We start from the raw sequence: 24,605 nt of genomic DNA, 5'->3' as shown, positions 1-24,605 counted from the left end.
TTTATGATTAGGGAAGTTTTTGGTCAGTCTGCAACTCCAATGAATGAGTTACATATTTAAATGTGGAAGTCAACCTTAAAAAATATAAATATGTATATTGTATTAATTACAGAGAAAGACACTTAATGACAACAAGCAAAAGAAATTACTGAACAAAATTGAGCTCTTAGAAGCTAAGAGAGAAGAACTAGAAACACAAAACCAAGTGTTAAACAGGTATAACTTTATGTTGATTCTGAATTCCATAATGTTTCATATTGTTGCTGTTAAAAACATTTTAGGTGCAATCTTTGCTGTCTTAATCAGGCTCATTACATTCATTTTTGAATTTCTGAAAAAAACAACAGAAAGTTGTATGCATATACATATGCTTCGTTCCTAGCAGTACTGTTACTGTGAAACTATACTATCAGAAAGTGTTTTAGAAATATAAAAAATGCTTCTAACTAAAAATGCTTCTAACTTCAATTGGAAACAGTCATTTCTAGTTGAAAATAAGCTGTTTCAATCTCTTGGAACTTTCTAAAGAAGGTTAAGCTCTGCAGGAAGCATTTTGAGGTTAACAAAACAATATCAAACTTCAGACGTTTCTACTTGCCTTCAACCAGTCCATTTCAGGCTCCAAATATTTTTATTTGGGGAATCACCAATAGGGGGTATCAAAATGTTATACTTTGAAGTGATTGTTTTATTGGGAATACGTAAAGGAAGCAACATTCAATTTTAAAATCTTGTGTTGGATTTGTCCATGAGCATTTAATTATTTATTTGAGAGCTGATTGGTGTAGTGGTTAGGGTATCAAGCTAGAAACCAGAAAATATAAACCAGGAGATATAATTATATTATTATAAATTTTAGTCTTGCCTTAGGCATGAAAGCTGGCTAGGTGACTTTAGGCCACAGTGTCAGATTTGGATAACAATTCGTATCGCAACCAGTCAACTCTTGGTTGATTTAAAAAAAACGCTGGACCCTGTGCTTCTAGGAAAACATTATTAAGAAAAGAATTTTTATTTAGTTATTTATATTTGTTATAGGCAACATATTCCTTTTGAAGAACACCTCCGCCTTCAGAAAAGGCTGAAAGATCTGCAACGGAGACATAATGAGTTCCGCAGACTGATCCTTTTTCCCAACACCCCAATACTGAATCCAGTTAACTTATTATCTTCATCTTTGATTCCTAGACCAGAATTACCCTTCCCTCTCCTTCAGGTATGTAATATTCCCATATGACAGAGTAGGTAATAGTGCTTTGAAAAGCATAAAAAATAAAATTCATATTTTTCTAGTTTTCAATAATAAAGATTGATGAAACAGTACAGTAGTATTAAAGAGAAGTGAGAATTTTATTTGTAATCATGCATTCAACTTGTTTTGCAGCTCAGGTTCTGCTGTTTCCAAAATGTTTTACCATATTGAACCAAAAATTATAAACAAAACCTAACCTTAATTATGCAGAAAAGTAGTAATACCATTTCTTTAATTATATTGATTTTGGTTAAAATTATACAATTTCTTTATAATTATTTTTACAGTGAAGGTTACCTAAACGTTTAGTTAAGCTATGTAATACTCTCCTAATTCCTTTGCCTGCAGGAAAGTCCCTATAAACCAATATAATAAACATCTTGATTGTGTCCATTCTATTAAAATATTGTGTTTGTTTTGTTTTTTGCTTATATAACTGAATATCTTAAAATCAGAACATAAAATTGAAAGCCAGAACTAGTAGCCTGATTCTTCCACAGTTGTATAATATCTTTAAAAATGAAAGTGCCAAATAAAGTGTGACATTCCTTCCCCCATCTCTTTACCTCTTATGAAGGAGGAGCAACATCAAAGAGAACTTTCACTGCTTCGCAAACGCTTGGAAGAACTAGAGACCACACAGAGAAACCAATTGCGAGAACTTGGTGCTTCTGCTGAACAACCTCAGTCAGAAATAAGTTCTGAACCAGACACAAATAAATTTGTAGAACAATGTGATCTGTCATCTGGAGATGCCAAATAAACCAGTAAACACTTTTTGTCTTTTGCCAAAAATTCATCTACAAGTGCCGTGAAATAGGTAAAAACTCTGTTTTCCATCATTTGTATTATTTTTAATATTTTTTAAAAAAATATAATTAAAATATTTGGAAAATAATTTCCTAATTTTAAACTCTAAGAATCATTACACTGTAACATTTTGCTAATAATCCTTTTCTCAAATTTTTAATAGTTTGATTCTCTGAAAAGAAAAGAGTCCCTTTTATATTCAGGTTGCTATATAAAGTTTCCATTTTTTGTTAATTACAAAGCTGGACTTTTGTAATCTTAAAATACTGAGAAAATTGAAAACAACATTGTTTAAGCTCTGTTATCCTTATATGAATTTTATCCACAATGTTACCTTTGAAAAATATTTTACTATCTGCACTTTAATATATTATGAAATATCAAGAAAAATAATCACATTTTAAGTGAATATGAATATTGCTTTACCTTCATGCAAAGAAGTTTTTCTGTTTGTTTCAGATTGAAGTTTTGTTAACTAATCAAATCTAATTAAATATATTTTTGTAAAATCTTATCTTCTCTGTGTTTTATTTAATTATTTAATAGCCATAAAAAGCATAATTTCAAGTTTAGTGCATTGTTTTTATTCTACAGTTCCTTAACTTCTCATAAGCTAGGCTAGGAAACACAACTGTTTCTAAAGTATTTTATTAATTCATTTTGAGCAGCTTCCAGTCAGTAAATAAAGCCCCTAAGCTAAATGGATAAATCATCTCACGAGTAAAAAAACCAACAACCTGCAGCTCAGATTCTGCCACTTCTTCAGGGGTTTGATGACAGAATGGAATTATTACACTGTCCAACAAATTTAAGTGGTTCTGCTAATCTTACTATTTTTTAAGATTGATATATAGGTGAAGACTATTTTCACTGCCAACTTAGTTCATAGGTATTCAAGTGACTAAATTTGTAAATTAATCAGAATAGTTATAAAGTTAGTTGATAGTGAAACATCTGCTAAATAACAATTCTGAATGGCTCTTGAACTGACATATCACTGAAACTCAGCTAAATGAGGAGTTAGGACTCATCTCTCCAGCTCTACCCAATGGGCTAATTTAATAAGAAAACAGTGTGAGAGGAGCAGTTCATGTGTTGCTACCATTGACTTTTCTTGAGCTAGCTGTAATGGTCTTAGATATATTTATAGCATTTATTTATAACATGTACATGGCCACCCAACTGGGTAGCATACAAAAGAGAGCATCAACTGCAACCACAAGAAAAATAATGCAACTAAAACAATAACATGGAAATCAGACCAAAATTTATTAGAATTCCTCCAACTGCGATTCCACTCATTCTGATTCAAGGTCTGGAAAAGAGCCATGTACAGGTAGTCCCCGACTCACAGCCATTCGTTTAAGGACCATTCGAAGTTATGATGACACTGGAAAAAGTGACTTATGACCATTTTTCACTTGACCATTACAGCATCCCCATGGTCATGTGATCGAAATTCAGATGCTTGGCAACTGACTCATATTTATGACAGTTGCAGTGTCCTGGGGTGATGTGATCGCCTTTTGTGACCTGACAAATTCAATGGGGAAGCAGATTCACTTAACAACTATTACTAACTTAATAATTGCAGTGATTCATTAACTGACAAAGTCATAAAATGGGGCATTTTGGCCTCAAATAAGTCTAGGGCTATCTGTATTGACTGCCTTCCTAAACGTCTGCAGAGTTAGAGCCAGCTATATTTTATTCATTTAGAGAAGTTATATAGCTGCCTACTTGCTCACAGTGACTCTAGGCTTACAAACAATAAAACACAATATAGAGAAAATAAAATAAAATAATGAACAACCCTCACCCACCCCTTCCATGACAAAATACAGTCAGATAAGCCATTTGATGGGTCCCATCCCACTCCTCAGGACCACTGGCAAAACCAAGTCTTCAGGGCCTTAAGGAAGAGTGTCAAGGGTGGGGGGGGGGGCAGTCCAATTTCTAAAGGAAATTATTCTGAAGGATATTCCAAAGAGATGGAGCTCCATGTGGGATAGTACATTGCAAAAAGCAAGTCCCACCACATGTTGACTTTTTAAAAATTGGGATACATCACTCCTAAATAACTGAAGATTTTGTATTCCGTATAATGATTTTGGACAAGTTCTAATTGGCATTTTACCCAATGAATTCATTGCAGCACATATAGCATTAGGCATTCTGTTCATATGAAACTAGTAATGAGCAGAAATGGTTTCCACTCCGGTGGTTTTAAGCTCAGACACCGCTAGTCCCCTGGCTCCTGCCACCCAGCAGTTTGAAAGCATGAAATATTGTGAGTAGATAAATGGATACCACTTTAGTAGGGAAAACCTTCCTGTATTTGTGTGTGCAGCGATCGGAAGCTGGCACTGGACCTGACCAGACAATAGGCAAGGGGAGACCCTCAGAGGAGCCTGGAAGAGCCAGCAACCCACGCACTGCTAGTCAGCTGGTGTAAGCTAGTTCGTCCCCTCCGGTGCACTAAGGGCAGACATGCGAATGCCAAACAGAATGAACTAGCAATTTAGGCTATCAGGATTGCATTGTGTGTACCATCTATAGCTTTCCCCGACACTGTATGCCATACATTAAATAAATAAATCTATAATAGGCTTAATGATGGACATTAAGCTGAACATATAGTCATACACAACTGATGCTACTGGAAATATACGTAAAACCAGATTCAGAGTATTTGTACAGGTTTATAATCACCCAAAAAAGGTGGTTTGGAATGTTCCTCAAGCCTCAGATATTACTGGATTCCTAAGTGAGGGCTGAATTTGCCCAATTAAACCGTGACGCTTATGTTCAGTCATGAGCTATCCACCTTGATCCCAACATTGTAGGATTATCCTTGAAAAGGTGAATGGATGAAGCTATTGTGCAATTTGGCTTGTAGATAATTCAAGATATAGGAACTAAAAAATTGTGATGTACCAGGCAGAATTGATAGTAGTATTAATTTTTTATGTCCTAAACAGCTTAGAATCTGACTTTCTGATGAATCGCTTTTTCCTTACAAACCTTGTGTGGTGCTAAATTGCTGGAAAGGCCTTTTTGCTGTCAGGCTCATATGTCACATATGGAAGAGGACTTTTCCTGTTTGTACAACATTTCCTTCAGAATTCAATCGGTCTCCATTCTCTTCAAACTTAAGAACTGTAAATCTTCATTTTATGCAATTCTAGTAGAAATTTAACGTGTTAACTTTCTGATTTTTCTCAAAACAATTGTTAGCTACTTTGTGTTTTCACTAGAGCCAAAGCATTGACAATAAATACATAAATATTATCTGGTTGATTGATTAAAGTTTTGAAGTTTATTTTTTTATTTTTCCATTTTTGAAAATTATAATTCTGGAATAAAACTGATTTCTGTAAAAAACAGATTTCTAAATTATCTGCCCATTTAAAAATGCTATACTTGTTTTCACATTGATTTTCTTGAAAAACTGGAACATACACTGAAGTCTCAAATCAAAAATAAATATCACCGTTTATATATGTGAAATGAAACATTTTACATATTCATGCAATATATTTTCAAACTCCATTTATACTTGTAAACAATTACTTTAAACCTAATAGATTGGAATTCTATGCATCTATAAAATTTAAAATAATTTTAAATTGTTTTACACATTTATTGTAGGAATGCTAAAATGTGGCTTGTTTGCAGAGATAGTCAGAAATATTTTATTTCACTAGTTCCTTTCAATAATGCAATATACAATAAATACATTGCAATTTTCAAAGAACTTTTTAAAATCCTGTGTACAAACTCCAGCCAAAAGCAGCCTTGGATATTTCCCACTGCACCCCACCCCATGCCTCCATATATATATATGCTTATTGGAAATAGTTTTCCCCCAAAACAAGTACACTCCCTGGTCCTGCATGTATTAATTTAGTAACTACTGATCAAAATGAATTACTTATCAAATAAAGTGCTACACTTACAGTACTGATCCTTTCTGCATGCACAAGCCACTTTCATGCAGAGAAACATAAATATATATATATATATACACACATTTCCCTTTGCCCTTCCAGCGGAAATGGAACATTTAAAACAACAGCATGACATTTGAGGAAGGAATAGACGTTTAGGGAGAAAAAGAGAACAGAGAGAATATAACTGAATAGAAATCAACACAGAATTAATTAGGATGGAAAAAGGGAAGAAAGAACCAGGGAGGGGAGGGGAGATCCTGTTTAGGTATTTTTTAAAAAGTTTAATTTTTTGGAAATCCCATTCCAAGTACCTTCCTTGCTGCTCTGCTTTTTTTGAATAGACTTAACAGTTACTGAAAGCAAACCAGCTCTTGATGCCTGTCAAATAAGGAAGCCTGAGTGGTCTTTTTCAATTTTTTTATTTATTTCACAGGCACCACCAATCACCATTTGGCCCTTGAAAAGAGTAAGCACTCTTGCCCGGTCAATAACTGGCAGATATTCTGAAAGCAACTTACATCTCTCAGTGTTGTGCAAGTGTTTAACTCAAGCTGGTTTAGAACCACCATCTCCCCCTTTCCTTCCTGGCTCTGATGAATAAGAGTAACTGTCTTCAAAATGAAACTGAATTCAGGAACTCAATTGTGTGGGGGGTGGGAACATACAGATTCACTGTATCATTTTTGATACAATTTAGTTTGGGAAGCCCTAGTCCAGGGGTCGGCAACCTCGGCTCTTTTATGACTCGTGGACTTCAACTCCCAGAATTCCTGAGCCAGCTATGCTGGCTCAGGAATTCTGGGAGTTGAAGTCCACGAGTCATAAAAGAGCCGAGGTTGCCGACCCCTGCCCTAGTCTCACCTTCAGAGACATCCATGCTATGTAACACTGAGTTGTATGCTTTGTTCATTGTAACAGGCAATTATTGGGGGGAGAAATGTTCAGCACCTATTGGTTAAATATGACACATTGTGCATAATATTCTTTTAATTTCGTAAAACCTATTTTCCACACGATGTAAAACCTTTTCTGAAGAAAGGGGGGGAAAAACAACACCGGCCTCAGTGCTTTGCTTTTTTTATTTTTACATAGATATATTCAGTGGAAAATATACAGGTCTGTCTGTCTACGCTTTAGAACAGGGGTTCCCAACTGGAGGTGTGAGATGATATTCCAGGGGATGCGAAAACCTGGGTTTAGAAGTTTCAAAATTATAGTGTATATGCATAATTTGTCATTTTGAACTTTTGTAAGGGGCAGGAGAATATAAGAGAAACGTTCTAGGGGTTCAGGGTATAGAAAAGGTTGGGAGCCGCTGCCTTAGAGGAAACAGTCTCGGAATGGCTCTTCCCTCCATTTTCCTGTCTATTAGACCAGTGTCCCCAACCTTTTTGGTTTCACAGACTGGCAGCGGCAGTGTGTGTGGGGGGTGGGGGTGGGGGGAATGGTTTCACTCATGCAACCTAATCCCACCCATGTGCAAATAAAGTTTCATGCACTCGGTTGGGGGTTGGGGTCCTCTGTATTAGAACACATCTATGTGTATTTTGCAGGACAAGCTAACCATGCTGGATTGGGAATTCTGGGAGCTGAAATCCACTAATCTTAAAGTTACCAAGTTTGGGCACCCCTGTCCTAGAGAATCATCAGACTATAATGGCTAGTTAAGCTTGCCAATGTCATTAGGGTTTTCCTACCAAGAAGTATCGGGTCTGGAACCTGATATAATGTCTATTTGTTGAGGCACTTTAAAATTTTTCTATTTAATTTTTTTTGTGATAGGCAATAAAGGAATTCTAAATAGAGCTGAGCAGTGAATCATATTTGAAGGCAAGGAGACACTTTAGACTAGAGTGTGTACATAGCTCTCATTATATCAAACCTATCCATTCCTTGCGATTCTGCTATAATTGTGGTGTACCACCCCAATCCCAGGAAAAGATACAACCTCCTGAAGGAGTAGCAGACAATATCGCTTTGCCTTCAAATGCAGACACTGCAGGGCCCTATAAAATATAGCTGAGAAAATTGGTATTCCATCTGCAGGGAAGGCACAGAAGCTGAGCGGAAGACCATGTGATGCCCTCCTCCACATTTACTTTATAGTCAACAATAAAATTACGATACATTTATGAATCTTAAGTTGTTAAAAAAACTTATTTGTAATTTTTCTTTTGCCCTTATATTTACAATGCATGTATATACTAATGAAAATACAGATAGGAAAGGCCTCCAGCTGCATTTTTTAAAAGTGCAGCTACAATGATGGAAAAAAATCAAAGTGTAAATTGCGTTCAGAAGACAGGGAAGCTGAGGCCATTGCAAACCACTTCCATTATTATGCCAAGAAACTTACATGGATGTGTCCATGACATCTTCAACAGACGAGCTGGATAAGAAACCGACTTTAACAAGAGACGAATTACGTTTCTGTATCAATGTGCTGGAAATCTTCCCCTCCATTTCAGTCACACATCACTTTTAATTATGCCACAATGTCCAACTATTTGGAAGAAACTGAAACTCTGCACTTTATTATAAAACCATATAGCAGCTGAAAGCTCTCTAAGGATTTTGATGCTCAGATATGAATAACAAGAGGATATATTTGTGCTTATCTGAAACCAAGAAATAAGTCTTTTAAGGCACATAAATTGCTGCTCAGTGACAGCATAGAAATTAGACAAAGTTGTGAACTATATAACACAACCAGTTTTTTTTTATATAAGATCTGTATTTCAGTTTGTTTTTAATTCAAAAAATCCAACCAAAATTACTTGATTGTGTCAATTTAAGAGGGAAGATCTGCATAGAAAGATTGCTTCGGCTGCCAGCAACAGGAAGGTATACTTCTCAATCCAGGCTCCACTTTGTTGACACATCTGGAGATGGCTGTTCCAATCTGATGGCCTCCGTTGCTGCTTTTGTGTGAATAGAACTGGGTTGGCCAATATTTTCAATTTGGTTCCATAACAGCAGCAATTATACAATTACATTCCTAAGCCCATTTGCATTTTTTCTTTTCATCCATTAAACCTTTTATATTTAAGAGTTGCTGTCGGGCTTCTTCAAACCCTCGTTCTGTCTCTAATTTATTCAGTATCTATGGGAACAAAGGAATGTATGCTTAGTTTGCTTATTAAAAACAACAACAACCATTTTCCCCCAATGTTAAAAGTAAGCTCTGCTTAAGTAACCATTCCTTTTAAAGCCAGGCTATTTTTGCATCTTCCTTTACAAGTTATTATTAATCACAAGATGAGCAACACTTCTGTTGGCACTAGCAACCTCAATTAAAATCACAAGTGTGTCCGTAAATACAACTCAGATAGCAATAGATGCATGTTGTATATCTGTTAAAAGCAGAAAAACTGGCATATTGAGTGCTAAAACATTTTCATTACCTGCCAGCCAGATATAAAATGCTCTTGAGATCATGAAAAAAATGATATTCAGTTTGTTTGGAAACTAGTTGGATATTACTTAAGTCAGTCTAGTTAATATAGCTCACATGCATTGACTTCTGTGTTTTATTTATGAAAATCATAGTTTGTCATAAAAATAAGATTTGTTTCTGAAGTATTGTACAAGACAAAGAAGACAGCAAAGGCCAGGGACAAGACAGTGCAAAATCCAAAGGAACTCTGGATTCTCCTAAATTAATTTTTAGCACTTATTAAGTCTTAGAAAAGGGATGGGTAACTCTTGTACTGTAGATGGCTTTGCCAAACTACAGGTTGATTTCTTCATATATAATTTTTTTCCCCCAGCCAGATGGTCTAGTGAAAAACAATGCTGTATTGTCAGTAGGGAAACAGCACTGGCCTTAAGAATAAAATGCAAAGTGACTGAGTATAGGAACTCAGTAATTACAAAAAGGATCACAAGCTATTGCTTCAGGATCATTAATCCATATGAGTTATTAACCCTTAAGGGACACTTAATTCACTTCCACTTACTTTCTGCTCAGTTCCTCTCTCCCTCAGTCCTAACTACAAGGGCAGGGGTGGAATATTGGGGACTGCCAGTGCACACACACACACACACACACACACGGGACCAAACAGGAATCTTAGAATGAAAATTGCCCACATATATGATATGCATTGCTAATACAGCAACCACTTTCTTCCCTAATTGGAATGTTCCTGAGCATTTTATGCCATTCAGAAAACCACTACTAGCCAGGCTAGATGATTATGGGGGGAAAAAACCCTTACCTTATCAAAGTATCTTGCTATATATTGATAAATTTTATTCAAGGCCTCGGCTTCATTAAACTCATTTTCATGTTTCTAGAAAAAAAACAAGAAGTTTAAGGAACTGTTTAAAGATAGTATTATTATCCATTATTATTATCCATATTAGTACATAAAATAGTAAATAATAATTATAAGTAAACATAGAAGGACAGAGGAAAATATTACTTGAGACTTTGATATATGTCTGAAAAAATCCATTAATGGGAACTTTAAATACGGTAAGACACAGTTCCATTTACAACATATCTCTAAGTTCCAACTACAGCAAAAATAATAGACAGATACCTGTGATTCCAGAATTAAAAATTCTTCTAGTTCTGCTCTGGGCAATGGAGGCAAATCCCTTATTGCTTTATAGAAAGCTTTAACTTCCTCTTTATAAAGTGGTATATCCTTAGCATAGAGAAGTTTATTTGTTGGTGCTTCCTTTGAGGAGGAAGAAGAAAAGACGTGTCATAAAAGTTAGCAAGATGCCTCATTTGTTAGTGAACCACTGTGATGTCAAAATTAGGAAACAATCAGTTCTGGCCATCAGTTCTATCAGGCAATCTAGGTGGACATGATAAGACTGTTTGCAGGTTTGCAGCCATTTTCTGAAATCTCTGTGTACAAAAATTTAGGAATGTAGTCTTCCAGCCAGAACAGCAGGCAAATACATGTCTGGTTCTTGACAGGTGCACCAAAACTAGCATTGGGTCCTTTTCAGGCAGTTGGACAGCTCTAGAAGAGAAAGGGGCTTTTGCAACTAATCCCAACTTCTGTGTGATTTTTTTTTTCACATTTCTGCTCTGGGCATCCTCCTGGTTTAAGAGTGGGCTGTCTGTCAATCCTTTCTTCTAAAAACCAACTTTGCTTGTTCTAAATATATACCTGTTCAGAGCAACTAGCCCTTTCTCAAACTATCATTTCAAGATTTTAGAGCAATTCATGCAAAATGATTGCAGTTTTTGGATAATTAGGAAAAAATTAATAATTGTTTCACACAAACTGGGCCAAACTGGCTAGATAGTACCCCTGAGTGACCCTAGACTAGCAGACATCATAATATATCCAAGAAGCTAGGTAAGAGCTTGTTAAGCTAATACATTCCTTTGTACAGGTTATGAAGCTATTCTAAAAAAAACTACGGACATAGGAAATATGAAGTTATACTCCCCAAAAACTATGGACATGGCTCAGGAAATACTTTTTCAACAAGTCACATTTAAAGATGAAAAGACCATTTTCAATAGGAGTAGTGCTTGGAAGAGTGTAATCCTGTTAACTCACTTATCTGAAAGTTAGTCCTGCACAACTTAACAGGACTTACTTTTTAGTCCTGGGTTCTCTCTGAACTTGTTTGCAAAACCCACACTAATTAGTACTCGTGGTGTTACCTAGTTGAGTAATAAAACATTGCAAGCAAACAACCAACCTAAGAGAGTACCAAGAATTCCTGTCAAATTAAACTCAAGAATGACAGAGATTAATTCAGTCAGAGTTCAGTTGTTTATTTGCTTACAAGAGTTCGGTTGTTTATTTGCTTATACACAATAGACAGAATCTTGACAGACTGAACCCTTATTACTAATCTAGTCTTTACCCCCCGTGGATAGGGCGCGCAACTTGGGAGTCCTCCTAGATTCGCGGCTTACCTTAGAAGATCATATGGTAGCCGTGACTAGGGGGGCTTTCGCCCAGGTTCGCCTGGTGCGTCAGTTGCGGCCCTATCTAGACCGGGAGGCCTTGTGTACGGTCACTCATGCGCTCGTGACCTCTCGTCTTGACTACTGCAATGCTCTCTACATGGGGCTTCCCTTGAAGACCACTCGGAGGCTCCAACTGGTACAGAATGCGGCCGCGAGAGTTGTCTTGGGAGTTTCCCGGTACTCCCATGTTACACCTTTGCTCCGCGAGCTGCATTGGTTGTCTTCCGGGTGAGGTTCAAGGTCTTAGTGATGGTTTTTAAGTCCTTAAATGGCATGGGTCCGGAATACCTCGGGGATCACCTGCTGCCGGCGTCAACTCCCCTCCGCCCTGTGCGTTCCCACAGAGAGGGCCTCCTCAGGGTGCCTCCGGTCAGAGAATGCCGGCTGGTGGCCCCCAGGGGGAGGGCCTTCTCTGTGGGCGCCCCGGCTTTGTGGAATCAACTGCCGGTTGAGCTCCGGATGGCACCGGATCTCCACTCCTTCCGGCGCGGGTTCAAGACCCACCTATTTGAACAAGCTGGCCTGGCCTGATGGGGAGTTAATTTGGGTTTTAAATATTTGTATATTTTATTGTTTTATTTTGGGCATTAATTTAATTCTATTTTAACTTTTGTATTTTTGTATTTTTATTATATGCCCTGTTCACCGCTCTGAGTCCTTCAGGAGAAGGGCGGTATAAAAATTTAATAAAACTATAAAAACTAAACTATAAACTACTAACAGGAGCTGCATTGGTTGCCAGTTGTCTTCCGGGTGAGGTTCAAGGTGTTGGTAATGACCTACAAAGCCCTCCATGACATGGGTCCAGAATACCTTGGGGAGCACCTGCAGCCGGCGTCAACTTCCCTCCGCCCAGTACGCTCCCACAGAGAGGGCCTCCTCAGGGTGCCACCGGTCAAAGAATGCCGACTGGTGGCCCCCAGGGGGAGAGCGTTCTCTGTGGGTGCACCGGATTTATGGAACCATCTTCCGGTTGAGCTCCGGATGGCGCCCGATCTCCGCTCCTTCCGGCGCGATCTTAAAACCCATCTCTTTAAACAAGCTGGCCTGGCCTGATGGGACGGGGTGGGATTTTTATAAATGACTTCAATTTTAAATGTGTATTATTTATGGGCATTGTTTAATCATGTTTTAATAATTTTAATTTTTGTATCTAATTTTATGTATTGCCCTGTTCACCGCCCTGAGTCTCTTGAGAGAAGGGCAGTATATAAATTAAATAAATAAATAAATAAATAAATAAACTCCTAACTCTCTTCCTCTGTCACCTATCCAGCTCCAGACTGGGCTGCCTCTCGTCTCGTCACATTCCTTTCTGAAATATGTTCCCTCCTTCCTGGGAAACTTAAAAAAGAGTCTCTGGGTATGCATGAAAAATAAGATTCTACCTTTCCCAATTGTTGCTCTGACAGAGAAAATGCATCCATAAATGCTTGTGCAATGACTGACAGGCAGCCATCTATATGTGGAGTCTTTTTAATATCAAAGACAAATTGAGGATTCTTCAGAATATTCACCCAGAATCTAAGAGGCAGACTAGACAAAAAAGATATTAAAAACAGTTATATTGAAATAATTAAATACAAAATCCTTCATGGAACAATCTAGCAAAAGTTTACTGTAAAAAATGCTAACCAAAAGTAACATAAAAATCATTTTTACTGTCAATTGATGAACACATTTTCAACATGTAGTGCTAATAATTTCTGAAATTGTTGTGTGTATATGCATGTATGTATGTATTCAATTCATACAACTCCTAAGCAATTATGGATGACTTACAAATTAAAAAAGAGCAATATATATACAAGTAAAAAGAGGCCATGGCTGACTAGGAGAACAATGCATCCAGCTATTCAGCAAACACAATTAACATAAAGTCTTTGGAGAACAACCATGTTTTTAAAAGTTTCCTAGATTTTTAAAAGTTTCCAAGGGTGAGAACTGCCTTAATCACTGGGAGGATGTTGCAATGCCCAGACATTGCAACAGAGATGGCATGCTTCCTCAGTCACACATGATGGCACAATTTAAACTTTGGGGCTCAAGACACACCGATCTTGCTTGTTCAAACTAGATCAGTAGAAAGAATTGGAGATAAGCATCTTCTCAAAAAGCCAGGCCTAAGCCAGGCCAAGTAATTTCTTGCTCTCCTGCATTCTGAAACAGTTATGGTTTCTTGATGGTTTTTAAGGGTGGTCCTATTCAGAGCATGCTATAATAATCTGATTGTGAAATGACTGGTTGGTGAGTAACTGTCTGAAGGGCCTCATAATTTAGGAAACTGGTGCACTAGACTCTCTTCAAGCAGGAGCTGAGAGTTGTGGAAGAACCCCAGATTGCACACCATCTCAAATGAGGAAGTACATCCCACTGAAAGTTAGTGTATTGGGGGAGTGGCTTGAGTAAACATAGCCACTTGGTCTTCTCAAGACTGAGACTGAGTCGGTTTTCCCCATCCATACCCATACAACCTGCAGGCACTAAGCTAGGACTTTAAACGGTGTCACTTTGCGAACCCAGAGTCAATATATAAGTGAATATCACCAGCAGACTCATAATACCTGACCCCAAACTGACAGTTGACCTTACCCAGCAGCTTCATGTATATGTTAAAGCTGATAATTTCATGTATTATAGAAGGGAAGCGAACCTGTAGTACCTAACAAGTAAGAAGCTATCACCTCAATTGGTCCTCCCCAATTAACATCAGTTGATACTAGCTGCAGAGAGACTGTAAAATATGCTTTCTACCCCATGCCCAAAGTCAATCTGAAAGGATACTTTAGTCAATGGTATCGAGTACCTCGGGGACCACCTGCTGCCGGCGTCAACTTCCCTCCGCCCTGTGCGTTCCCACAGAGAGGGCCTCCTCAGGGTGCCTCCTGTCAGAGAATGTCGGCTGGTGGCCCCCAGGGGGAGGGCCTTCTCTGTGGGCGCTCTGGATTTATGGAACCAGCTGCCGGTTCAGCTCCGGACGGCACCGGACCTTCGCTCCTTCCGGCGCAGTCTGAAGACCCATTTATTTGAACAAGCTGGCCTGGCCTGATGGGGGATGTTAGGGTTTTTAATGGGTTTTTATATTGTTATTGTTTTATCTGGGCGATTATTTCTCTTTTAATTTTTGTATTTTCTATTTATATGTGCCCTGTTCACCACCCTGAGTCCTTCGGGAGAAGGGCGGTATACAAATGTAATAAATGAAATGAAATGAAATGAAAACTGCGGATAAATAAAAAAACACCAGGATCAATATACCATCTCAGTCCTGGCTTCACCACAGGTCATCAATAAATGCAACCAATGATATCTATGTGCCAAACCCTGGCCCAAAAACTGACTGAAACAGGTCCAAAATAATTGTTTCCTCCAGGGTCCTCTGAAGCTGAAGTTTGACCACCTTCTCTATCATTTTCTTTAAAAAGACATAATTGTCACAGACGTTTGGGCCCCATGATGGTTTCTTGAGGAGAGGATACACAATAGACCCACCCTTTATTCAAGGAGGCCAACACTACTGCACATACCCAACCACAAGTCACCTCATGGGCAGCTTTAACCATAGAAGGGAAATTTGGATTTAACAGGCAAATGGCTGAACTAATAGTCTTGTTCACTTCATAAGGAGTCACAGAATCAAATTCACTCCAAATAATCCCCCAGGACTTTGCCTCATGCTTCTCAGCTGGACCTATTTAATCACAATTGAACTACAAACACCTTTATCTGCCAAAAAGCAAGAATATTCTATATTCTGCCAACTTACAATGAGCACATAAATACCTGTTGGTTTTCCAGATATGAACCACATCGGGATCTGTAATTTTTTTATTTTCAGCTTGAGCATCCAGAAAATCAAAAAAATATTTAATAGCAACTGGGGCTTTATTGTTAGGCAAATTCCAAATGCTTCTAAAGAGCTTTTCAACAGTTGAATGGATAGCAACCTGCGATAAAACAAAAAAGTATTTCATTATAGTATATATATAAAAAATTGCTTAGGGTATAAATAATAAAAAAGGCAATCTAAGCTACAACTACATACTGTTTGATAAGACTGGAGCCAATACACTCCAATTAAGCTTAACATATCTAGAACCTCACATCTGGAACCTCATGCAGGGAGACATATTAATAAATATTTACTAATTACATTTACACCTCTTCTTTGTCTATGAAGATTGATACAATATATGTGCTTTTGCTCAACCACCATTCCCACAAACACTTTATCTGTCATGAATGCAGCCCTTCTTAAAGCTCCTCAGTGTGTAACACACAGTGTCCAATGATTCTCAATTTATGTAAGTCACAGAGGAAACCATATATATATATATATATATATATATATATATATATATATATATATATATATATATGTACACAGCCATGATTTAGTGCATAATTATATGTACTTAATGATGTCAGTATTCAATTATATATAAAGCATTCCCCAAATGCTGTTGTTTTACATTTAAAATTGAAAGTTTTGTGATATATTCATTTCCCCCGGTGCTTTTTAGCCTCCACATGCAAGTAAGTCATTTTGTAAGGCAATAGAATGTACGCTGAATAATTATAGCATTATAACATTATTTTACGATTAGAAATAAAACCTTGGAGTCACCTTAGTAGAGAGAAGTTTCGTGAGATACATTTCTTTGACTTTAAACTTTTGTTTTCCTTTATGTTTTGCACTCTGTGTTTCTTTGGCTGCTTCTGCATCTGGTAATACCTATAAGAAAGGTTTACACAGATGTTCATGGAAATGCTGTGATTAAGGAGCTAAACAAATGACTAATTAGTAGGTATTAAGCTGACTTACCAGATGGCAATAGTCTTCAGAATATTCTCCATCTGGTCAACATAGTGAAGAGGGGGAAAAAGGATAAACTGAATGCACACATAAGGATCAAGCAATGACCTAGAAAGTAGGTTGTTGCTGAGGAAAAATGCTGTAAAACATCCATGGTCAGCTAAATTTATTCCTATTCAGATTACTACCAATATAGATGGTAAGATCTCTGATCATGGTACTCTTTTCTATTAACTAGTACAATTAATATTTAAGTGGAAATAGATGCTTGATTACAAATATCAGAAAATTGTATTCCCAACATCTGGAAGGCGTAAATTGGTTTTCAATTAGATTTTCAAAATCAGATTTCCCAGGACTTCTATGAGTTGATTTTTGCAAGACGTGAAGTATCCAATTTATCTTTCATATTGTTTGATTTGGAGAGAATTGAAATCCTGGACTGGGCAAGTGAGCTTTTTAAAGTCATAAAATTGCCCAATACTGAGAACAGAATATTTAATTTTTCTTCAGTTAAACAATTCAGTTCTTATAATATTGCTGTATATCTAAAATTAGTTCTATATTCTCAGTTCATATGAACTTCTGAATGGTAATTCAATTATAATTCAAAGAATGATCACAAACTTAAATTTTCAAAAATCCAATATACTATATAAATACGTTATTTGTTTTACCAGCTGATATATCTTGTTTCTTCTTAAATACTTTAATTTTTGCTCCATCTGAAATCTGAAATAATATAACAATTAAAATCTGTATCAGATTGTCATACTTTACATATTCTCTGTATGTTAACATAAAATGTATGTTATAAATTAGTATACACCCCCTTAACAAAGGCAAATTTTCAACATCTTTGGATGTTTATTCTTACCTCATAATGACCTATGGTGTTCAGCTTAGTAACCCCATTTTCCAAAATCACTGAGGAACCATCCACATCCAGAAGTTCTTTTGCTTGGCAAACAGACTCAAGAGCTGACAACACAAATAAAATAGTTAATCTGTGCTTAATTTTAAAATGGTAAGAGTGGCCTTTTCCTGAGAAGTTAAGGCAGTATATTATGTGAAGCAAATGTTATGCTTATTGTATAGCATTGTTTATTTTGTACCGTTCACATAAAAGATGCAGCTTGAAATTGTATCCCATTTCTTCCCTAGTCATTTCTCCACTGTCCCAAATTCTTTATCACGGTAAAATTTTGTGAAAAGCTTCAAAGTGACTAGGCTATTGTGCTATTGTCACTACTGAAGGGGATATTTTTTAAAAAAAATTTAATTCCATTTATATCCCGCCCTTCTCCGAAGACTCAGGGCGGCTTACAAGCTTAGCAGTAGCCTTCATTCTATGTATATGCCTGCTTATTAGGGCTTTCACACACCCCCCCCCAAGCGGTATTATTACAAAGTCATAATAAGTACATATTCTAGGTCAACAAAAATTGAAACACTAATTGTAACTTGTCCTAACAAACTATTTGTGGCTAATGCTATGTACTTGCTCACTGATGCAATTTAGTATTTTTATGATTGGATCAATTATATTTGATTTTTATCACTGCCCATTTCTCTGTAACAACCTGGATGGCTAGTAACTCATAAAAAATACAGTACAAAATAAAGAACCAACAATGTATAAATCCTAACATGATAACTGAGTAAAGCCCAACTAACCTCACAGACTCCAACTAAGCTCCCAGCCCCCATGCCTGGAATCAAATTCATGTCTTAAAACTTTCTGACAAGTCGGCCAGTCTTGCAACAGAAAAGAATCCTTTTCCAGTCCTGCAAGATGACATTCTGTAACTCAGACATGTCAAACACAAGGCCCGGGGGCCAGATCCGGCCCGTGAAGTGGTTTCATGCGGCCCGTGAATCCATCCTGGAAACAGTGAGGGAAAGGCCCCTACTGCCTTGGCCCTGGCCCAGAGACTCTCCTTCTGCCAGAGACCCTCAGATGTGTCCCACTCCTGCCCGGGCCCCCATAGGCACCCTTAATGCGAATGATGTAGAGTTGGCCACGCCCACCCAGTAGGCCATACACACTCTAGCCACGCCCACCCAGTAGGCCACACCCACCCAGGCCACACCCACCCGGCCCCTTGAGGGCAACCACAATGCTGATGCGGCCCTCAATGAAATTGAGTTTGACACCCCTGCTGTAACTGATGGGACTCACGACACGTCCCTCCTACCAGACAAGACAGATGGAAACAATTGGGGAGAGGCAGTTCTACAAATAAAGCCCCAGGCTGTGGAGGGTTTTGTTTGTTTGTTCAGTTTATATAGCCCCACCCCCAATCTCAGACACATGTGTTACAGCTGACAAGTGTATTGTCCGCTTGAATTGTACCTGAAAGCACTCGGAGAGCAGTGCAGCAGAAGAAAAATATAGCAGGGGTGCATTTCTATTGAGCCTTTTCAGCAAAAAGCCACAAATGTATTTACAAAATAATTCAAGACATAATTCAGGTAATAAATTACATTAAATGACTTCAATCTGTTAATCTTACAGTTCATATGTTAAATAGCAGAGAAATAATAATTTTTAATTTTTAAAAATGCAAACCATAATATTAAAAATAAATAATAAAACAATTATACAATTGTGGAGAAAGAAAAACAAACAGCTACTTTTGAATTTATAATTAGCATAGCACTTACTCAGCCCCATTTCTCTTAGCTGGAGACCATACAGGGATCCGTTCTTGTTCAGAAAGGCCTGTAGGATCTTCTCCTTAGCCTGTCCAATGGTGTCACAATCCAATACTTTAACTTGGATATTCTGAGTAGCACCACTGGCCTCATTTTCTTGGATATTTTCAAAGACAACATTTAATACCTGGAAAAGTGTGAATGTTCATTCAAAGTTACTTAAAAGTTGAAATTGGATAAAAATACACATAACAAGGATTATTAGGAATGCTTAACAGTGGCATGGCTGATTTCTAAAATATTATCATACTTCATATTTGTTTCTCTTGGATGAGCCCCCAAGTACACATTCTGCTTTCCTCAGATACACACAGAATGAACAACCTTCACATACAATCTTTCTCTGCTTTTCTTCTTTATGACTTCTATGTCCTAACACTGCTTGTCACAATGCTTTTGTTCTGGCAAAGGTCTCCCTCATTCCATAATTCATTCTCTTTGATTCTTTTTCCTATCCGGTCCAGTCTAGATTTTGTCAAATAAACTCCATATATCCATCCTCTCCAAGCTTTCAGAGTAGTATTTAGGGCTAGTATTTATATCCTGTAGTATTTATTTAGGGTTTTTCTTATTACCCTGAAGTCCAGTAATTCTAGGTAATACAGATGACAGTTTGCTGAGTTTTACTTTATTATGTTCTCAAATCTACAGCTAAAGAAAAAAAAACCAACCACCAAGGCTTTTTACAGACACATAGGACACATCCATGGGCTTACTAGAATTCTGATCATGCTGCCCATCTTCAGACTAAACTACAACTTAGTCTTAAGCTCTTCTCTTCTCTCACTTTCTTTTCCTTTGTGCTTATTTTTCTAAATAAGTGATTTAGGCTGCTGTAAAGCAATTCCATAGAAAACCCATAGTATTTGATAATGAATATTTCCAGGGCTAAAGAATGAGATTAGTTCCACACTACTCTGTCAAACCTCTCCATAAATGATCTTTTTCACATGAAGAAAATGAGCATCAAGTGGTACAACTGACATGGAACAAACTATCAGAATAATTTTTGGATTCTCCCACAGCTCTGAAATACTTAGATCATCTTGAGCATATTGGAAAGACATTGTTTATAACACCACAGCAATAACGGAGGCACATAAATAGCTCTCCTTCTTTAATTCTCCCCTGCCCATCTGTAGCATAGTAATTCAACATGAACTCAGGATTTCTCTGCCTTTAGAGTATTCCATAATGGGATATTTTGTTTTAAAAGTGCATCAAATATAAACAGAATTTAAACAATTCCACTGCTGTTTTCAATGTAGCAACTGAATATTTGAATCTAGAAATAATAACCCATAGTTAACTTAGAGAAAACAGAAAAAGAAGTTTAATTTTTCATCCTTTGTTGTTACATGAAATTTAAAGAGTACTTGTATCTCGTCCTATTTCCTCTATTCCCATTAACAGCATTTTCAATACTATGCTTTCTCTCTTATTATTCGTAGAGATAAATGCTTTGGAATGATAATAGGTACAGGTAGTCCTTGACTTTCGACTGCAATTAAGCCCAAAATTTCAGTTGCTAAGTGAGACAGTTCTTAAGTGAATTTTGCTCCATTTTATGACCTTCTTTGCCATAGTCATTAAGCGAATCATTACAGTTGTTAAGTTAGTAACATGGTTGTAAAATGAAGCTTATGTCTCCATTCAGTTTCTTGTCAGAAGATCTCATATGTGATCATATGACCTCGGAACACCATAACCACCATAAATATGAGACAGTTGCCAAGCATCTGAAGTTTGATCACATGATCAAGGGGATACTGCAACAGTCATTAAGTGTGAAAAACGGTCATAAGTCACTTTTTTCACTGCTGTTTTAATTGGAACAGTCACTAAATGAATTATTGTAGGTCGAGGACTACCTGTATAGTCTAGTCTAGTGCATGAATAACATGCACTCTGCATCCTTGATAAGAAGGGAATGGTATTATGTACATATTTTGAAAGTTGCTTCCTGTTGAAATGACTGGTTTGTGGGTGGTGCAACCCACTAAGCTTAGTTTCAGACACAGAATGATAAAATAATTTCACTGAACTTTTTGCTATCTCTGACCTAAATATACAGCCATGCATTGTGTTGAGATGTTATTACCACAAAGACAGAATTGAAAAGATAAAAGAAATATTTTTATATAATGGAACTGTTTTCAATATTCTGGGGCTTATTCATCTTCAACAAAAAATATATAAAAATAATAGGATAATTCTTTACCAATTTCCATAACTACCTGTAGGTGAAATAGATATTTTTTAAATTAAGTTAAAAAGTCAGCCTTTCTTGGCACTGAATCTTGAGTTTTAGAATACATTATACAAAGCCTTTATTGAAATATATGCTTCTTTCATACAAACTGTCTTGATTCCAGTCATAAAGTCATTAGCTAACATACCACTGTGCTGAATTCAGGGGCTTGCCAGAGTAACCAGTCTTCATTTAGTGTGTATAGGGCCTTGCAAGTTATTACATCCACAGGACCCTTGATAATCCTTTGATTTAAAGTTGTTACAAGTAAAAAGAATGGTTCCCCAACTGTTTCCTATGAAACAAAACGAAACACAGTTATTGTCTTTTGTTGCATTTCTTTGCAACTGTTTAATGAATGTGGTGTGAAAAAAATAGGCAAGGGGAAGTACTAATCTTGCCCCACATGTAGTACAAATCTGTTTTGAAAAATATGCATATTCAATTCACACCAAACCTTGAAACCAAGCTATTTCTTTGTATCTATTTGTAACAAATATGATATGTAATGAATTAAATTAACATGCAGTTGTTACGATCTACCAGTCAGTTAGAGATTTTTTTTCCTTATGTCAAAGTGGCTTCTGCAGGAAATATTCAGGAATGTTTAAAGTAATAGATTACTTATGTCTCATGTATCAATCTGAATTTATTTAATGCATTCAGAATACCAAGTTTATGAAATTTAATTTAATTAAAGTAAGAGGCTATCTGCAAAGCTTGTGCCAGTAATCCACAGTGTCAAAATAAAGCAAGATTGGATGATCAACACGGCTAAGGAGAGCAAGTGTGCTGCAACACAGGAAAATGTGAGCAGGAAAATCTGCATGCAAATAAACCAGCCTTTTGTTCACTGATGTTATATAGCAAGAATGTATAATATATAATACTTGCCCGAAGAAAACCAGAAAGGCAAACTGACATCCAGTTTGTAAGCAGCTTTTCTACTACTGATTCTGTACGCCTCAGCATCAGTTTAGGTTGCATATTGCTAGATTGCTCCATCAAATCTTTTGTCAAAACTTCTAGAATATTAGTTAAATAGACTAGATTGGTCTGTAGTGCAATTGTCAAAAAAGATGCAAACAAGCATCTGTTTAAAAAGAGGGGAAGAAACAGGATAACAATAACTCTGCACATTAGGAATTTGATCATTATCTTATAATAATAACAGCAGCTTGATCCAAACTCACCCACATTTTGTCATGTGCTATACAAAAGCATGAGATGATTACTGGAACTATTAAATATAAAGGGTCTATTTAACAGAAAGGATTGATAACCAAAGGTAGCCTAGTACATCTAAGAGCAGACCATTGTTTGGAAAAGTCACTAATCAAGACTACAAATATAAACAAAGTCTGTACTGTTATGAGAGTTAAGAACCTGAATATTATGAATTTAAACTCTGCTAGCTATTTTACAGCTGAAGAAAAAGACAGGAACATTATCAATAAACACCTGAGTATTGTTCAGACAATAAAACTGGTTATTCTTCAATCACCTAGTGGCTCAAATTACACAAATTATGCAGCAGAAAATTAACTTACATAACTTCACATCTGAATTTAAATAAAAAATGGTTTTACTATGAATAATATAAACCCCTTATTTCCCCATGCACTTCAGTTGAGAAGTATTCACACAATCTCCCAAATGAAAAAGGCTAGATTAAAGTGAAATTATTGATTGATAAGATTTATAGGGCGTATCATAACCCAGGGCGTCATATTTTATTCAAGATGAGAAGAACTGATTTTGAGTATTCAAAAAATGAAGAAATCAACAAGAAGACATTTTCAAAAAACATTCACTATTTTAACCCCCGAAACGTGAGAATTTGGTGTCTGTTAATTTTCCCCAAGATGCTTTTTCATGAGGCAACTCGACTTTCTTGTTTTTCTTTGAAAATGTTTTGCTTCTCATCCAAGAAGCTTCTTTAGCTCTGAATGGATGGTGGGGAATGAAAGGATTTATATTCCTTGCAGGCAGCTGTTCCTTTCCATTCCTTTAGCGAGTTGTTAAAGCTACCTGGAGGCTTGTCTGTGTCTTCAGGGTCACCATTTTGTCCACATTTTGGACAGAGAGGACTGCTGGTTTGAAAGAGGAGTCAAAGAGGCCATCTATGTCAAAACTGAACAGCCCTCTCTCAACAGAGGGGGAGGGATCTGACATCATCTATTTCCAGTCTACAACACAGTCCTTTCAACAGTTCCAAGAAGGCTTCTCACCTATTTGCACTACTCAGGTGACTCTGAAGACAAAGATAACCTTCCAGGTAGGTTATCAACCAAGAAGGGCGGAACCATCACCTCAGGGGAACACAGCCACGCAGTCAACGGCCCTCATAGTAACACAACAACCCGTAGGACTGCCACCTGCAGCGACACCCTAACAGACTGCAAGGCCTAACGGGGAAACCAACAACAGAGCAGATAGTCCAACGGGGAGATACCCTGCCAGGGTTCATAAGCCACCCACTTACTTAAAAGATTATGTTAGATAATAACAACTCTTATCTGGGGGGGAAGGGGTGTTGTATAGGTAGATTAGCAGGGGAGTGGTTTCCCACCGGCGGGAAATCCACGAGCCTGGGTTGGGTGTTGTTTCCTGTGGCGGGAGATTCCCGGCCGGGGGTTGGCTAGCGTCCAGCGGCTGCTGGACATATATTGAGCCACCCGGACGGGGATCCCCAGTTGACTCCACGTGTATCAATAAACTTTACTACTGCATTCCTCGCTGTGTGTGTGTCGTCGATCCGAACAACAATATCAACCATCTTTGGGATAACTATGACCTGGATGACTGAGAATCTGCATAGACATTTGCCTGTTAATTTGTCCCCAATTTTGTAT

At 37.2% G+C, this 24,605-nt stretch overlaps 2 protein-coding genes across 3 annotated transcripts in view; one reads left to right on the top strand and one right to left on the bottom strand.

Annotated features, from left to right (window-relative positions):
• Window positions 1-2,675, top strand: part of CEP83 (centrosomal protein 83) — a 31,622-nt gene extending 28,947 nt beyond the window's left edge. For both annotated transcript variants that reach the window (XM_083365824.1, XM_083365823.1), the window contains 3 exons: window positions 113-216; window positions 1,039-1,216; window positions 1,830-2,675. In XM_083365824.1, the coding sequence (XP_083221950.1) occupies window positions 113-216; window positions 1,039-1,216; window positions 1,830-2,015 (468 nt within the window). In that variant the 3' untranslated portion in view covers window positions 2,016-2,675. The remainder of the gene's footprint in view (window positions 1-112; window positions 217-1,038; window positions 1,217-1,829) is intronic.
• Window positions 2,676-6,821: 4,146 nt separating this feature from the next.
• The window catches only part of PLXNC1 (plexin C1), a 70,935-nt gene continuing 53,151 nt past the window's right edge, over window positions 6,822-24,605 (bottom strand). The window contains exons 20-31 of the mRNA XM_083366384.1: window positions 22,645-22,843; window positions 21,899-22,045; window positions 19,449-19,626; window positions 17,659-17,762; window positions 17,459-17,513; window positions 16,791-16,822; window positions 16,593-16,700; window positions 15,749-15,912; window positions 13,354-13,501; window positions 10,563-10,703; window positions 10,236-10,310; window positions 6,822-9,118 (exon numbers count right to left, since the gene is read on the bottom strand). Coding sequence (XP_083222510.1) covers window positions 9,014-9,118; window positions 10,236-10,310; window positions 10,563-10,703; window positions 13,354-13,501; window positions 15,749-15,912; window positions 16,593-16,700; window positions 16,791-16,822; window positions 17,459-17,513; window positions 17,659-17,762; window positions 19,449-19,626; window positions 21,899-22,045; window positions 22,645-22,843 — 1,456 coding nt within the window. The 3' untranslated portion in view covers window positions 6,822-9,013. The remainder of the gene's footprint in view (window positions 9,119-10,235; window positions 10,311-10,562; window positions 10,704-13,353; window positions 13,502-15,748; window positions 15,913-16,592; window positions 16,701-16,790; window positions 16,823-17,458; window positions 17,514-17,658; window positions 17,763-19,448; window positions 19,627-21,898; window positions 22,046-22,644; window positions 22,844-24,605) is intronic.

The sequence above is a fragment of the Vipera ursinii genome, assembly GCF_947247035.1.
Source record: "Vipera ursinii genome assembly, chromosome: 6".
Lineage (NCBI taxonomy): Eukaryota > Metazoa > Chordata > Lepidosauria > Squamata > Viperidae > Vipera > Vipera ursinii.
Note: the sequence above shows the minus strand (reverse complement) of the source record. Positions and strands in the feature narration are given on the sequence as shown.